The 16,362-nt window shown below is 49.3% G+C and overlaps 1 protein-coding gene across 1 annotated transcript; it reads right to left on the bottom strand.

Annotated features, from left to right (window-relative positions):
* Positions 1-3,972: 3,972 nt before the first annotated feature.
* LOC138812720 (zinc finger protein 665-like) lies at positions 3,973-14,999 on the bottom strand. Its single transcript, XM_070000827.1, has 8 exons — positions 14,947-14,999; positions 13,794-13,840; positions 12,771-12,898; positions 12,612-12,694; positions 11,797-11,917; positions 10,185-10,313; positions 8,171-8,299; positions 3,973-7,805 (listed from the first exon to the last, which is right to left on the bottom strand). The coding sequence occupies exons 4-8, from the start codon at positions 12,627-12,629 to the stop codon at positions 6,814-6,816; spliced, it is 1,389 nt and encodes a 462-aa protein (XP_069856928.1). The 5' UTR covers positions 12,630-12,694; positions 12,771-12,898; positions 13,794-13,840; positions 14,947-14,999; the 3' UTR covers positions 3,973-6,813.
* Between the last annotated feature and the right edge of the window lie 1,363 nt (positions 15,000-16,362).

Raw genomic sequence — 16,362 nt, forward strand, 5'->3', positions numbered from 1 at the left:
CTGAACGATTCCTGATTTTTTTTTAGATAAATTTTCCTTCATTTTTGTCTAATTCTTCCTGACGAAAGCAATGACACAGGCTCTATAAAGGTTGAGGATCCAGAATGTTCATTTGAAATCATACCTGACATAGCTTTAGGAACTTCTAAACTCTGTCCCAGTGCTGTCCACACTGAGGGTACAATGTAGTAAAACAGCAATGCCACACAAGTGGTAAAACCAGCACCCAGCACATATTTCTATATTGAAATATGTGTGGTTGCATATCTAATGTTTCCCATGAAGCAGTATTCAACATACTACATAAGAAATACAATTTATAGATATTTCTAATAATAACTAGAACAATTTTTGGGTGCTGGTGGCTCACGTCTGTCATCAGAGTTACTCAGGAGGCTGAGATCTGAGGGCTGTGGTTTGAAGCCAACCCAGGCAGGAGAGTTTGTGAGTGCCTGGATGTTATCCCTTAGCTATTTTGCTCAAGGCTGGTGCCCTTCCTCTTGAGTCACACCTCCACTACTAGTTCTTGCTGGTGAGAGAAAAGATTCAGATTGCTCAGGAACCATGGTTCTCAAACCCCAACTTCCTGAGAAGAAAACATGCTAAACACCAGTACCGGCCTTAACTGAAATTTAAGGCATACTTTTGAAAAGTACCTCCTTGGAGCCAATATGGCAGAGAAGTGATAGGGAAAAACCCTAGCTGTCTATATCCAGAGATTTAGGGTCTTAACGTATACTTTTCCCCACAAGATTGAGAACAAAAAAATGTGCATACAGGGCTGGGAAGGTGTCTCAGTGGCAGAGCGCTTGCCTTGCATGCTCAAGGCCCTGGGTTCGATTCCTCAGCACCACATAAGCAAAAAGAAAAGAGCCAGAAGTGGCGCTGTGGCTCAAGTGGTAGAGCGCTAGCCTTGAGCTGAAGAGCTGAGGGACAGCGCCCAGGCCCAGAGTTCAGGCCCCACGACTGGACCCCCCCCCCCCAAAAAAAATGTGTATACAAATAGAGAAACAGGAACAGAAAAGAAAAATCGCTCACAACTGGTATGCTACAAGGTTGGAAAACCACAAAGCACCTTCCCCTAACCCCTCATTCAGTGCCAACAAGGCTGCTAGGCCACAAGAGCAGCACCATGGCTGACTGGGACCCCTGGACCTAAGCAGTGAGACTGCAGCATCCAGACAGAGAAAACTTCCCCAGACCTGGCACCTGGCCAGGTGACACAGACCAGCAATGTGTGACTGGGATGTCCAGAACCAGAGAACTTTCATATCACTGCCATCAGCCCACAACCACCTCCAGATCACTGAGTACCTTGCCGGAGACCCCTTCCCCATGGAAGACCACTGCTAGTGGCAACCCTGAGATTTGGGCTTGGACCCTTCTTTCCCACCCAAGAAGGGATACCACACTTGGAAGAATACAGAGAGGCCAGAGCTCTCCCCCTTCCTCCGTCCCCTGCCACCTGTTGGCTTACAGTGAAAGACCACCAGGACTCACAGTGAAAGGCACTAAGACCCTGGGTCATCCACAGCACTGGCTATTGGCAGCACCAAAATTACGAGTTTGAAGTTAACACAAACCCGTGCTGCTTCGGAAGCCTACCCCTCCCAAAAGCTCCATGCCCAACCCAGAGGCCTGAATCCTACCCTCCATCCTCTTCCTCCCCAAGACTGGACCGAGTGCTCACCTGGCAGCGGAGAGCTCATTGGCCTGGGACAAGGCCAGCATATTTCTGCAAGTGCTTGGTGGCTGGGGGACCCAGTGTGCTAGTTCACCCGGGGCGGGGGGGGGGGGGGGAGCCCAGGCCATGCATGGGCCGCCACCTGTCAAATGCTAGCATGCCAAGTTCACAACACAGCTCTGGCAATCCCTGAGCCCAGATGCATAAATCACAATGAAAGATTGCAAGAGCCGAGTGCTGGTGGCTCACGACTGTAATCCTAGCTACTCAGGAGTCTCAGCTCTGAGAATCACAGTTTAAAGCCGGCCTGGCAAGAAAGTTTGTGAGACTCTTATCTCCAATAAACCACTCAGGAAACTGGAAATGGAGCTGTGGCTCAAGAGGTAGAGCGCTAGCCTTGAGGTGAAGAGCTGAGGGACAGCGCTCAGATCTAGAGTTCAAGCCCCATGACCAACCAAAAAAGAAAAAAAAGAAAAGAAGTTCCTCAATCTGGAGAGAAAATCCCATCCACCTGAGTGAAACACACAGAGCCCCTAGTGGAAAGGATCCCTAGTAGAGAGAAGAAACCCTTTTAGACATCCACATAAAAAGATTAGATTCAATAAGCAAGGAATTTTTTTTTCTTTTTCCGGTCGTGGGGCCTGAACTCTGGGCCTGGGCACTGTCCCTCAGCTCTTCAGCTCAAGGCTAGTGCTCTACCACTTGAGCCACTGAGCCACCTTCCCAGCCCAAGGAACTGATTTTAAATGCCAATAAATCAGAGAAGGAGATACATTACAATGGAAAGATAATCAGAATCACTGCAGATCTCTCCACACAAACTCTCAATGCAGGGAGAGCATGGACTGGGATAATTCAAGCCCTGAAGTACCAACTCGAGCTGTGTGGGGAAATCTGTGGGGAACACAGGTAGCAAAGATCCCTGAGAGGAAGTTGAGTGGGTAGAGCCGGATTTGTTTAGGTTCAGTGTGTAAACAACTCATGGAAGCTTAGGTGCATGATAACGTGTGGCCTTTCAGTGATTGGTTGGTTCCATTTCCTCCCCTCCCATGCAGTCTTTTGCTTTAAAAGGGGATGCTCCCTGTTAATAAACCAGTTCCTGCTTGACTTGACTTCCCGCTGCATCTGATTGTCTCCTGGGCTAACGGAGGCTGGGGAACGGGCCAGCGGCCGCACTTCGCACTTACCTTTCCTTGGACCTCGTCTGTCCAAAGACGGACGAAGACCCAACAGAGCTGGTGTATCTACTGAAGCTATCATTTATATTTGATGGCGAAACTAAAACTGCCCATGATAAAACTTAAAGGAATTCATCAACATTAAACCAGCATAACAAAGAATACTAAAGGAAAGTATACAATCTGAAAAAAGCATCCAAAGTCCAGGAAACTTATCAAAAGCCCATAGAAGACCTATTTAGTAAGGATAGGAAAAGTAGCAAAATACAAGAAATGAAAAGGCAGGAAACATGACACATATCTCTATAATAATTAAACATTAATGGATTCCAATCCCCAATCAATATAAAAAGAGGAGAGTGATCAAACAAAAAACAAAACAATATCCATCCATTTATATTCTCCAAGACATTCAGATCCATCAACCTCCAAGTGAAGGATGGAAAATGAGCTTCCATGCAAATGTATCTGCAACAAGGCAGGAGAGCCATAATGAAATCTGATAAAATAGAGCTTTTATTAAAATCAGTACTGAGAGACAAAGAGGTCATGACATATTAATAAAGGAAATGATCCATCAAGAGTCAATTACAGAGGAAGGAGGCTCAGTGATAGAGCGCTTGCCTTGCATGCATGAGGCCCTGGGTTCAATTCCTCAGCACCACATAAGCTAAAAGAAAAAAGCCAGAAGTGGTGCTGTGGTAGAGCTCTAGCCTTGAGCTGAAGAGCTGAAGAGCTGAGGGACAGCGCCCAGGCGCAGAGTTCAGGCCCCACGACCGGCTCCCCCATCTCCCCCCCAAAAAAGTCAGGGCTAGGAAGGTGGCTCAGTGGTAGAGCGCTTGCCTTGCAATGCGTGAGGCCCTGGGTTCAATTCCCCAGCACCACATAAGCAAAAAAAAGAAAAAAGCTGGAAGTGGCGCTGTGGCTCAAGTGGTAGAGCGCTAGCCTTGAGCTGAAGAGCTGAGGGACAGTGCCCAGGCCCAGAGTTCAGGCCCCACAACTGGACCCAAAAAAAAAAAAAAGAGTCAATCACAGAGGTCAATATCTATGCACCAAATAATGGGGAACCTAAATACCTCTAAAAAATAACTTTGGACTTCCAGAACAGAATAGACCAAGAGATTTTAATACCCCACTCTCACCAAAGGACAGGTCAACCAAACAAAAGATAAGCAAAGGAGTCTGTGAACTAAATGACATCATAACCCAAATAGACTTAAGAGACATCTACAGAGTTCTCCACCCAATGAGGGCCCAATTCACATTCTTCTCAGCAGCCCATGAAACATTCTTCAAAACAGATCATATCATAGGACACACGAACCCAAACAAATATAAGAGGATTGACACAATTCCTTGCATACTACCTGACTGCAGTGGAATGAAACTCATTCTCAACAACAAAATATACTGCAGAAATTACTCAAGCACATGGACAGCAAATAAAACAAGATGGAATAAAACCCTGATCACAGAAGAAATGGATAATGACACAATTGTAAGTTTCAGTCTGTGAAGCAGCTGGATGACTGTGGTCATTTTCAATCATGGGCTGTTTTGATCAGTTTTAGAGCTTTCTGTTTGATTATTGTTCTGCAACTCTCTTCTCTCTACTCTATTCATATACATATGTAATCTGGAGAATACAATGTAATATAATTTACTTTATACATTATATAAAATCTCCATACCAGTTGCCATTTATTGTAACCTGAGTCCCAACTAGTCACCTGTGTTTTTGCAGAGATTGTAGCCATGTCCAAGGGCAGTCACTAGCATCTTCCTCCTCCTGCATGTCTTGGAAATCCTCTCCCCATATTTAGTGTGGCCCCATTTCTTTTCTAGAAAGGTCAGGAGGTTGCAGCTATCTGAGCTGTGGCTTCCTCTGGGAAGCAGTGACTGCATGGGTCGTGCCAGTGCCGCATGGGGTCACCCACAGGGCTTCCTGCTCCCTGTGTGGGACGCTGGTGCCCCAGGGATCCTGGACAGGAGCTGCACAAAGTCCGCAGTAATCACCTCACAGATGCTAGCAGGTTTACTTCTTAATTGTCACCTGGGAAAAGACTTCCAGAAAGTTCTGGGCTCCTGAAGTCTGCACGTTGCCAGTACAGGCAAGAGGAGAGGAAGTTAGCTCCCACCGCACCCTGCACCCTGAACTCTGGGCCTGGGCGCTGTCCCTCAGCTCTTCAGCACAAGGCTAGCGCTCTACCACTTGAGCCACAGAGCCACTTCTGACTTTTTCTGCTTATGTGGTGCTCAGGAATCAAACCCAGGGCCTCATGCATGCAAGGCAAGCACTCTACCACTGGGCCACCTTCCCAGCACTTACGGATATTTCTGAGTAATTAACTGGAGATAAGAATCTCACAGACTTTCCTTTGCAGGCTGGCTTTGAACTGGGATTCTCAGATCTCAGCCTCCAGAGTAGCTAGGATTACAGGCACCCAGCTGAACTTACATCTTCATCGCAGCATTGAGTCACAAGACACAGGGACACAAAGTATGGACACCAAAACAGATGGATGGAGAAAATACTTCCATGGGACAACATCTTGAAGATAAAATGTGACTACATCCAATCAAGCACTGAAGAAACATTCCCTATCCAGGATGCAATGAAGGTAGAAATATCAAATAAGAGAATAAAGTAATAGAATTTTTTTCTGGTGGGGTTGGTATTTGTGGACATTTCCCCCATATAGTCTTCAATGTCTTTGCCTCATGAAGCACAGCATGATTCTGAAATTGCACTTCATTGTCATGTTTAATATTCCTATGCAACCACATCTTGCAATATAAAAACCTGTTCTGGGCTCTGGTTTCACATGTGCCATTGCTATTTTATCTACACGGACCCTAACGGTGTGGAGAAGAGCACTGGGGACGAAGAATTTCTGTTGGGAAAAATTTGATAGAAAAGAAATAAAACTCATCTGGATAGAAATCATCAATTGCTCAGTAATTCTTTTCTTTTTAAAAGGTTATTTTATGGACTGAAGCATGGACACACTGTGAAAAGAGCAGCAGCAAAGTTTAACTGGAGCAGTTCTGTATAACCATCCTCAAGAAAATGCTATTCTGCTCGTGTGTGTCCTGAGGTTTAAACTCAAGAGCCTGGCAGCTGCTGGGAAAGTCTCCAACACTGAGTGACCCTAAAGTTCTTGTTCCACATCAGATTACTGAAGTAACAGGCCGTAGACATCCCAAAGACCACCAGGGAGCCGTCGCCTATGTATAGTCATTAGCGGTTATAGGATAGGATAAATCATACATAGCAAGCATATTATAGGTTGGGGTAGATGGGGCCAATCGCAGGAATGCTGAAGGTGCTATTCCTGGACTATTTCCTGTCCTAAATTGCGTCCTGACAGAGTTGGGAGGTAACTGGTCAGGGCGGTCTGAAATTCCTGGGCAGATCAGGATGGTCTGATTTCTTAGTTATTTTTACTGTTACATTTTCTTGGAACATGAACTAACACTCGTTTTCCAGATAACAGATGTTTTCCTTAGAGTTTCTGAAATCACTGCCAACTTATTTTGGCCTCTCACTTACATTCTCTACTTTTTTTTTTTTTTTTGCCAGTCCTAGGCTTGAACTCAGGGCCTAGGCACTGTCCTTGAGATTCTTGTGTTCAAGTGTAGCGGTCTACCACTTGAGCCAGAGGAACCAGTTCCATTTTTTTCTGTGTATGTGGTAGCGAGGAATCGAACCCAGGGCTTCATGCATGCTAGGCGAGCCCTCTACCACTAAATGACATTCCCAGCCCCAAATTCTCTACTTTTGAAATACTTGTTTCATGTCAAAATCAAGATGAATTCGTCTTCTTAGAAGACCGGTCAGTAGTCTTTGCTACACAACAGCCACTGTCATTGTGGGCAGGGACCGCCATTCTGCATCACCTTGGTCACATCCAGTCTTCCTTGTGTTCATAATCCATGGAGAATAAGTCTTTAACGGCTACGCAGGCTACGCCTGGATGGCTCACGCCTTGCTGCTGTCTGGCAGGGCTTCTTTTGGGTGTGAAGCCTACGATGGCACGTGAAGTTGGAGCGCCGGCTGCACACCATGCCGCATATGTCACACTCATACGGGCCCTCGCTGATGTGGATCTGTTGGTGGCGCACCAGATTCGTCTTCCGGGAAAATGCCTTCCCGCACTCTGTACACTGGTGGGGCTTATGTCCTGTGTGGATGGCAAGGTGGCTGCGGCGTTCTGTCTGGGATTTAAAGGCTTTCCCACACTCACTGCACACGAACGGTCTCTCCCCGGTGTGTGTCCTCTGGTGGCGCGCCAGGTCATTTTTCTGTGCAAATGCCTTCCCGCACTGGGTGCAGCGGTGCGGCTTCTCCCCAGTGTGTGTCCTGCGGTGCAGGAGTAGGGCGCCAGGGTAGCCAAACACCTTCCCACAATCCTCACACTTATGTGGCTTGCATCCAATGTGAACAGCCTTGTGTGCTTCACGGGATCCACGCATGAAGGCCTGGCCACACACACTCCGGAATGGCTTGTCTCCAGTGTGCATCCTGCTATGCCGGAAGCGACTGGAGCCGTAGCTGAACCCCTTCCCAGACTTGGCGCACTTCTGGGGCTTGTGTCCAGTGTGCATAGCCTGGTGTGCTGCGAGAGTAGCAGGCACTCGGAAGGCCTTGCCACACTTTTCACACACATATGGCTTCTCCCCAGTGTGCATCATGCGGTGCACAGTGAGCCTGTTGGCCTTGCAGAACGTCTTCCCGCACTCCAAACAAGAATATGGCTTCACATCACTATGGCTTTGCTTGTGAACCAAGAGACGAGAATGTGTGGAGAAAGCCTTCCAGCACATGGTGCAGTGGTACAGCTTCTCCCCAGTGTGGCTCAGCCGGTGCCGCTCCAGGACTGAGGGGTATCGGAACACTTTGCCACACTCCCCACATTTGTGACGCTTTCTCCGAGTGCGTGCTTTAGGTGTTTGCGAGGGCAAGAAAGAACAAATGGAGGCATTATCACCTGCAGGGACGATGTGCATGTTCCCACTGGAGGGGCTCTCCCAAGGGCGAGACATGGGGGCCTCTGCCAGGGCGGATTTCTCCACCTCAGTCTTCACCCCTGGCCCTTCACACAGGTAGGGCGGGAGCCCGCGCAGGTGCTCCTGGAGGGGCCGTTCAGGCACAGGCTGGTGGGCTGCTTCCCCGCATGACCCCCACCCTCCTGCTCTCCCCCACTACTGCCTCTTCTCTGTCGACCACAAGCACCCCTTTAGCAGAAGACATTCTGTAAGTCCACCCCTTCAGTGCCGCTCCACTCCCACTCCCACTCCCACTCACGCGGAGCTTTCTGGACTTCTTCCCAGGAAAACTCGTCAGTGCCTCCGTCATCATGACTTTGGGATATTTCTCCCCTACCGCTGCCCGCACTGGGTGGTAATTCTTTAATTACATATCTAGGAGAGGTATCTGCAAAGATACAAAGTTCCCATCTGATTAATCAGACAGTTAAGCATTTCACACTGAGAGAGAACAAATATTAGACACATAGCAAATAGTAGACACACACTGAGGAGCCCTTTGAACTCTGAGAAACATAAAATCCAACATTTAGGAACACAAAAGGAAGAGGATTCTTTCATTGGAAAGTCAATCATATGGAATCCAAATTAAGAGAAGGTAAGCTGGGCAATGGTGGCTCAGAGCTGTAAACCTAGCTACTCAGGTACCTGACATCTGAGGATCACAGTTCAAAGCCAGCCTGGGCAAGAAAGTCCGTGAGACTCTTAGCTCAATAAATCACCAGAAAGCCAGAAGTGCAGTTATGCCTCAAACTGGTAGAGTACTAGCCTTGAGTGAATGAGCTCAAGGACACAATCCAGGCCCAGAGTTCAAGCCCCATGACCGACCCCCCCCCCAAAAAAAACCCAAACAAACAAAGAGAAGATAAGCTTCATTTCAAACATGCATCCTAATCAAGTTGAGCAGAGAGGAACACAGGACATTCTTCCTTGGGACCCACGGAACACCTCACTACCAAAAACTATATGGTGATTATCATAACCAAAGAGAAAAGAAATGCTATCTATACCACACTATGTACAAATAAACGACACGTATCACCCAGTATATTGTAATGATTCACAGCCCACAGCACATTACAGCCAAATTAACAGGCAATATCCAATTGCAAAGCAGAGGTGGGTAATTCAGTACAATCAAAGAAAAGAAACAAAAACAATGGAATATGTGTTTTAAATTGCCTACAGGCACTCACAGCAGACTGTAATATGAACAGGAGATATCTAGCACTTATATTACACAATATAGGCTGATTACATTTTGGTACTAGGCAAGTTACCAAAAAAAGAAACAGTAACCCATGATAAAGTAAACAAATCCTTTCCCCTTTAAAAAAGAAAACAAGAGGGCTGGGAAGGTGGCTCAGTGGTAGAGCCCTTGCCTTGCATGCCTGAGGCCCTGGGTTCGATTCCTCAGCACCACATAAGCAAAAAGAAAAGAGCCGGAAGTGGCGCTGTGGCTCAAGTGGTAGAGTGCTAGCCTTGAGCTGAAGAGCTGAGGGACAGCGCCCAGGCCCAGAATTCAGGCCCCATGACCGGAGCCAAAAAAAAAAAAAAAACAAGAGCTGGGAATATGGCTTAGTGGTAGTGTGCTTGCCTAGCATTCACAAAGTCCTAGGTTTGATTGCTCAGTAACATATGAAAAAGCCAGAGGTGGCACTGTGGCTCAACTAGTAGAGTGGTAGCTTTGAGCAAAAGAAGCTCAGGAAAGCTGGGCAATGGTGGCTCATGCCTGAAATCCTAGCTACTTGGGAGGCTGAGATCTGAGGATCACGGTTCAAAGCCAGCCCGGGCAGAAAAGTCTGTGAGACTCCTATCTTCAATAAACCACTAGAAAACCAGAAGTGGCGCTGTGGCTCAAACAGCAGAGTGCTCATCTGAGCTAAAGAGCTCAGGGACATCAACCAGGCCCAGAGTTCAAGCCCCACGACAGACAGACAAAACCCCAACAACTTGTGTTGGAGAAAGCACAGAATATATGAAGTGGAATGTCCAGCCATAGCTCTGAAGGAAATGAAGTCAGAGAATATAGGAGATGTCAGGGTACTGCACACCCACTATTAGCTTGAGAGCTAGCCTGGGACCGCTTCAAAGCACACATCAAATGCAGTGGAGATACAGAATGGCATATTACTCTGCAGAACAGGGCACAAGTGGGGACATTCTAAAGTCCTTTAGGGCTCACAGCAGTGACACTTTGGTTCTCCTACACAAAACTTCCACTTGTGCCCAGGTTCCCCAGCTCCATTTTTGCTGCACATCTGAGCTCTTACCTGCGCACACACGTTTGGCTCGTTCCCAACCACTCAGCTCTCTAGGAGTTGTCACGTGGCTCTGTGCCATCCAGGGCTTTTTCCTGAGCTCCAACAGCGAAAGCACACTCACGCTGGGAGGGGAGACTCCTGTTTATAGAAAAACAATGCACTGTGGTCTTGCTGGAATCCCCAGTCCCATGCTTACAGGAAAAAGGGACATCACACATGGATACAAAGGATAGTTCACACATTCAGCAGACTGCCTCCATCTGAACACTTCAGAGCACACTTTAATGTGCAGACAGCAATGCTAGAACTACTGAAGTACCCAGTTTCAGATGCCCCCTCACAGACCACCAGGGACCACGATCAATGCAAACATCAAAGAGTCATTTATTGCAAGCTCGAGCCTGCAATAAACACTTGGTAACCGGTGACACTAAGAGGCCCCGAGCACAAAATTAGCATAGCTTTTATAGTATTGAACAAACAAGCTCACAAGTTCAGGGGGTTTCCACACAAGCAGTTACATAATTGGTTAAAAATTGCATAATACTGAGGTTTGAGTCCACCTTGACCACACTTCCCTTTTTCTGCTGGAACACTCAGGCAATTGCTCTGTTTCTTAAAGGTGGGCAGGGTTGGTGGCAACCTGTGTTTTTTTTCGAGAACTCTTCCTCTTTGGGGGTTATTCTGAGGGCAGCACAGCTATAGGTTGGTGGGGTTAATCTTAAAATGGAGTTACTTTAGCTTTTTACTACTGAGTCAGAAGAACAAGGAAATCCATCCATTGAAAGTCGGCTGTGGGATGAGTGTGATGTCACCTGTGTGTAATCCTAGCATTCAGAACTTCAGGGGAGGGGCTGGGAAGGTGGCTCAGTGGTAGAGCGCTTGCCTTGTATGCCCGAGCCCTGGGTTCGATTCCTCAGCACCACATAAACAAAAAGAAAAAAGCCGGAAGTGGCGCTGTGGCTCAAGTGGTAGAGCGCTAGCCTTGAGCTGAAGAGCTGAGGGACAGCGCTCAGGCCCAGAGTTCAGGCCCCACGACCAGACCCTCCCCCCCCAAAAAAAAATGAAAAAGAAGTTCAGGGCAAGTTGAAGGCCACCCATGGCTCCCAAGTGGGACCTTTTCTTAAAAAAAAAAAAAAAAAAAGAAGAGGTGGAGGGGAAGAAAGGAAGGAAGGGAGGGAGGGAAAGAAAGAGGGAAGAATGGAGGAAGGGAGGGTTTGCCCTAGTGCCTGAGCTGTAGCTCAGGACCTGCCTAGGATCTGTACAGAGGTCCTGTCTAGATGTACAAAGTCCCATAGAGGGAAAGGAAAGAAAAAGAAGAGGAGTGGAGAAAGGAAGAGAAGAAGGGGAATGGAAAAAAGAAACAAAGTAGAAGAGAGAGAAGCCTGCCATAGCTGACATGCACATGAGCTCACTTAGGCTGTGGGACACAGAGATGCATCACAGGAGCAGGACAAAGGAAGGGTGTGAAAGTCTGGAGGTGACGTTAGCACGTTCCCATCTCTGAGTCCACAGAGGTTTTACATCTAGTCATGGAGACTGGGGACTGTCCAGGCATTCAGGGGAAACCAAGGCCAAGAGTAAAATTCCTGACTTGTGCAAGGAAGGGAGGGGTGCTCACCCACAAAGACCAGGTTCCTGTAGGTGTCCAGCATGACGTCCCTGTACAGAGCGCGCTGAGCCGGGGTCAGGCACCGCCATTCCCCCCGGGTGAAATCCACCACCACGTCTTCAAATGTCACCTGTCCCCAAGGAGAAAATCCAAAAGCATATCACACACACACACTCCCATAGACTCAAAGAATTATATGGAATTATAATCAGATGCCTGCCATGACACAGCAATCAACATACCAGGGACAGAAGGAAGCTTCAGGATGTTACAGTTTATAATGCTGTCTTTGATAGGGCATGGAATGGGAAAACCTACATGGAATTGCTCATCCAAACATTCTTCTGAGAAAGTGAAGAAATATGACCCACTGGGTTAAAAAGAACCCATCCAGGCACCAGTGGCTCACACCTAGAATCTTAGTCACTCAGGAGGCTGAGATCTGAGGATCACAGTTCAAAGCCAAGTAGAGCAGAAAAGTCTAAGAGACTCTGATCTCCAATTAACTGAACTACCAAAAAAGACAGAAGTGGGAATGGGACTCAAGTGGTAGAATAGCAGCTTTGGGCAAAAGAGCTCAGGACAGCACCCAGGCCCTGAATTCAAGACCCAGGACTGGGGAAGAAAAGAGAGAACCCAAAGCTGAAAAGAACAGCAGAGAGGTTTCAGCAAGAACACAGGAAAACTTGGTAGGTGATGCCCTCCTGTGCCCATGCCCAGTGGAGGGGACAGGGATGAGGGAAGGCGTGGGGGATGTGAGCACACGTGGCTTGCAGCACCCAGGCCAGCTCTGTGCACAGGAAGGAGACGCCACACGGCTTTACCTGAGTCACAGCTGCCATCCCTGCTCCTTGTCCTTCCTCCTCCTCCTCAGGTAATATCACTTTCCAGAAGTCAGTCCTGAGTGCTGAAAATATGCTGTTTAATGCTCACATCCAACATGCACTCCTTGCGTTCCAGCCCTAGCCCAGGGAGGACCTCACCGTGGGGAAGATGGGGTGGTGGGGAATGCTGGTCCTGGGGCTGGAACTCAGGACCTGGGCCCTGTGCCTGAGCTTGTTTCCTCAAGGCTGGTGCTCTACCACCTGAGGCATAGCTCCACTCTTGCTTTCTGTTGGTTAATTAGAAGAGTCTCAGGGAGGGTTGAAGAGCCAAAGTCACTGAATGAAAAAGCACCAAGTACACAGTTTGAGTCCCAGTCTGTGACCAAAAAACAAAACAAAAACAAAAAACAATCTTTCCTGTTCAGGCTGACGTCAAACCCCTCCAACCTCACATCTCAGCCTCCTGAGTGGCAAGGGTTACAACCCTGAGCCCTGCTCCCTCTATTCTCCTTGTAACTAGAGACTCCTCTTTCCCATGGACCAAATGGCTCTGCCCAATTTCAAATTGTTCTCTCCTCCCTCCTGGAAGTAATCTCTGGTTTCCTACACCCTGTTACCTATGTGATGTCTTGGATCTTTCTGGAGATGGAGATTCTGCCTTTCTCCATTTGCTTTCCTCTCTGCTCATGTCACTGAATCTTTGCAAAGACTGCACCCCGGTACTACTTTGTCACCTGCTATTGGGGCTCTCTCTTCTCTTCCTGTTTTCCTGATTTTCTTTCAGTCTTTCTCCTGATGATCCTTTGCCCTCACCTTCATACAGCCCCACCTACAGTTCAAGTGTAAGGAGGCAGGTCCCAGGTTCTCCTGTACCCCTCATCAGTGAGGGAAAGGATGGGGAGGGGTGGCAGTGCAGCACAGGGTAGCCTAGAGGGTGAGTTGGGGTAAGCTGAAGTGGGTAGGGGTGAGGTGAGTTGGGTATGGTTGAGGTGGGTAGAGGTTTGGTGAGGTGCGTAGGGGTGATGTGAGGTGGGTAGGGGTGAGGTGAGGTGAGTTGAGGTTGTTAGGACCTGCTTAGCCTAAAGGTCTTCATTTTGTGCAAACAGCCATTCTGTTGTTTTTTTCAGTAAACACAAGCTAACCCTGCCCTTAAAGGAACTCACTCAGCCTAGAGGAACTTACTTTGAAAAAGGAGTGCAGGAAACCAATAAGATTTGGTCAGCTAGCTCCTGAGAACGGAGAGCAGAAAACAGGGCTGTCAGAACAGTAGAGATGCCTAATCAGTGAAAAGCACATACGGAACCTCCCCATTTCTGACCAATAAAGATGAACATCAGCTCCTGGCAGCTCTGCTCATGGTCAGCTTGTGGTGTGCGTTCTGCCCTATAAAAGCCACCAGTGAGATTGGGCAGGTGGCTCTCTCCACAGAACCAGCCCTGCCTGGTCCGTGCAGCTTTCCATGCTTGGTGAGAAATAAATCTCTGACTTTCCCTTTGTATCAGTCTGGTTTCTCTGATCAAGGACCCCAATAAGGTGAGGTGAGGTGGGTAGGGGAGAGGTGAGGACAGTAGGGGTGAGGCGGGTGGAGTAGAGGTGAGTTGGGGTGAGGTGGGTAGGGGTGAGGTGAGGCAAGGTGGGTAGGGGTGAGGTAAGGTGGGTAGAGGTGAGGTGAGGTGTGGTGGACGTAGGTAGGGATGAAGTGAGGTCAGATGGGGTGGGGTGAGGTCAGATGGGGTGGAGTGAGGTTCAGTGGGTAGAGGTGAGGTGGGTAGGGGTGAGGTGGGTAGAGTCGCGGGGTGGGCCCTGGCCGGTCCCCGCCGTTGCGCGAGCTTCCAGAAACCCCTAGAAGATCCCGGGGCGGGAGGAGCAGCCGGCGCCCGCTCGGGTTCCGCGGACCCCAGGTTCCGCGGTCCGCGCTCGGCGCCGCCCGCACAGCCCCGGAGCCCCGTTCACAGCGCCCACCCGCGTGGGGTCTGCGGCCCGTTGGCCGCGACGCGGGGCCGCTTCGGGCCCGGCACCGCGGGCCCCGGAGGAAGTTCTCCTGCCGGGGACCTCGGACCCGAGCCTCGGGGGTGCGCCGGGGGTCTGCGCCCGGGGCCCCTCAGCTCGTTACGGGGTCCCGGAAGGGGGGATCGGGCCCGGAGGCCGGGGCGGGAAACCGGAGGCCAGCGCCAGGTCGGAGTCGGAGCTGGGCCGCACCCGCCGCCGGGGGGCCGCCGGGGTCCGGGCGCCACGGCCGCGCCAGGGCCGGCGGAGGTCAGTGAGGACCGGCCGCCGACCCAGACCGCCGGGCAGGAGGGCCACGCGGGGCCCCGCACACCCGGAACGCACTTACTCTGCACTTAAGGAAACTCGTGGTCCCGACAGTTAGCTCCTCTCCGCGGACTGAACTTCCTGGTCTGAGGGGAGCTGCGCGCGCAGCCAGGGAGAACCGCGGGCATGGGCGGAGCAAACGACGGTGGGGGCGCGGCCAGCAGGGGCGGGGCGCGATGAGACTGCACCGGGACAGGGCGAGTGGGCGGGGAAGGGCGGAGCCAGAAAAGACCGGGTGGAAGGGGCCTGCCAGGAGCGTCAGGAGCAGAGGAGCCCAGTCAGGGCGAGGGGCGGAAGCCTGGTGCTGAGCAGACCATTCTCAGCTCTGGTGAGTTTTCCTGTAGCATGTCTATTACAAGGAGTGAAAATCACAGGACATAAGTTAGTGGCTGTGGTGAACCTGAAAGATTAAAAATTAGAGTTACATTTTACAATTGCTAACTGCTGATTTTGCTTCTGTAAACTTGCTTGAGCTAGTACTGACCCTTCCTCTCCCTGGAAATAAGTAAAAAGTTTCAGAGTCCAGATGCTGGCCCTGGGACAAGGTCTGTAGTCGTAGATAAAGAACAAACGAGTATGTTCTTCTAAGTTCCTGTTTGGAAATTCCCCAAATGGGACGCAAGATAAGGACCATCTGGCGAGTCCAGCAAACTAGGTCAAATGTCAACCAATCACAAGCCTGTAACTATGTGAACTCCCCTCCAGGATGACCGCTCCCCCTAGATTTGCCCTGAGCCAACCATTTTATGAAGAGTGTTACAAATTTCCCGCTATTTCCCACTTAGCAAAATGATTGCTGGAGTACATGGTGATTTTTAAATTGGGCCAATCCCGGAGCACCTGGTGTCTTATGCCAATCCTGTGGTTTTTGCCTTTAAAAATGCTTGCAACCGCTGCTTGGGGCTCTCTGACTGACGGGGCAGAGAGTCCGTTTGCGCAAACACTGAATAAATTCCTCTTGCTTGTTGCATCTGCTGGTTTGGAGTCTTGGTTTCTGGGGCACCTTCCCGCAGACGAAAGTATCCCAGGAGTCTGGGGTCTTTCAAGCCTACCCTGGCGAGGTGCGAGGTTCTGATCTCCTCCTCTGCCGCAACTGCCCGCTATCCTCAACCTGAGCTAGCTGCCAGCTGCCAGGAATCCTGGCACACAGGTCACTTATATTTTACACCCTGTGATTTCATTTTACAGTTCTTAAAAAAAAATTGTTACTATAACGGTGATGTACAGTAGGGTTACAATGAGGAAGTCAGGCAAGGACATTGCTTGTTGAATGCCACCCTTCCCTCCTTCTTCCCAGATGTTGCCTCCCATCCCCACCCACAAGTTCTAGACTTCATTTTCCACATAGTGTGCAATGAGGACCACTGCTGCCTTTGTTCACCCTGTGTCCCTCCATTTCTGTGCCTCCCCTTACTCTCTCAAAGACAGATAAACAAGT

This window comes from Dipodomys merriami, unplaced genomic scaffold (genome assembly GCF_024711535.1).
Source record: "Dipodomys merriami isolate MVZ:Mamm:240054 unplaced genomic scaffold, mDipMer1.0.p SCAF_57, whole genome shotgun sequence".
Lineage (NCBI taxonomy): Eukaryota > Metazoa > Chordata > Mammalia > Rodentia > Heteromyidae > Dipodomys > Dipodomys merriami.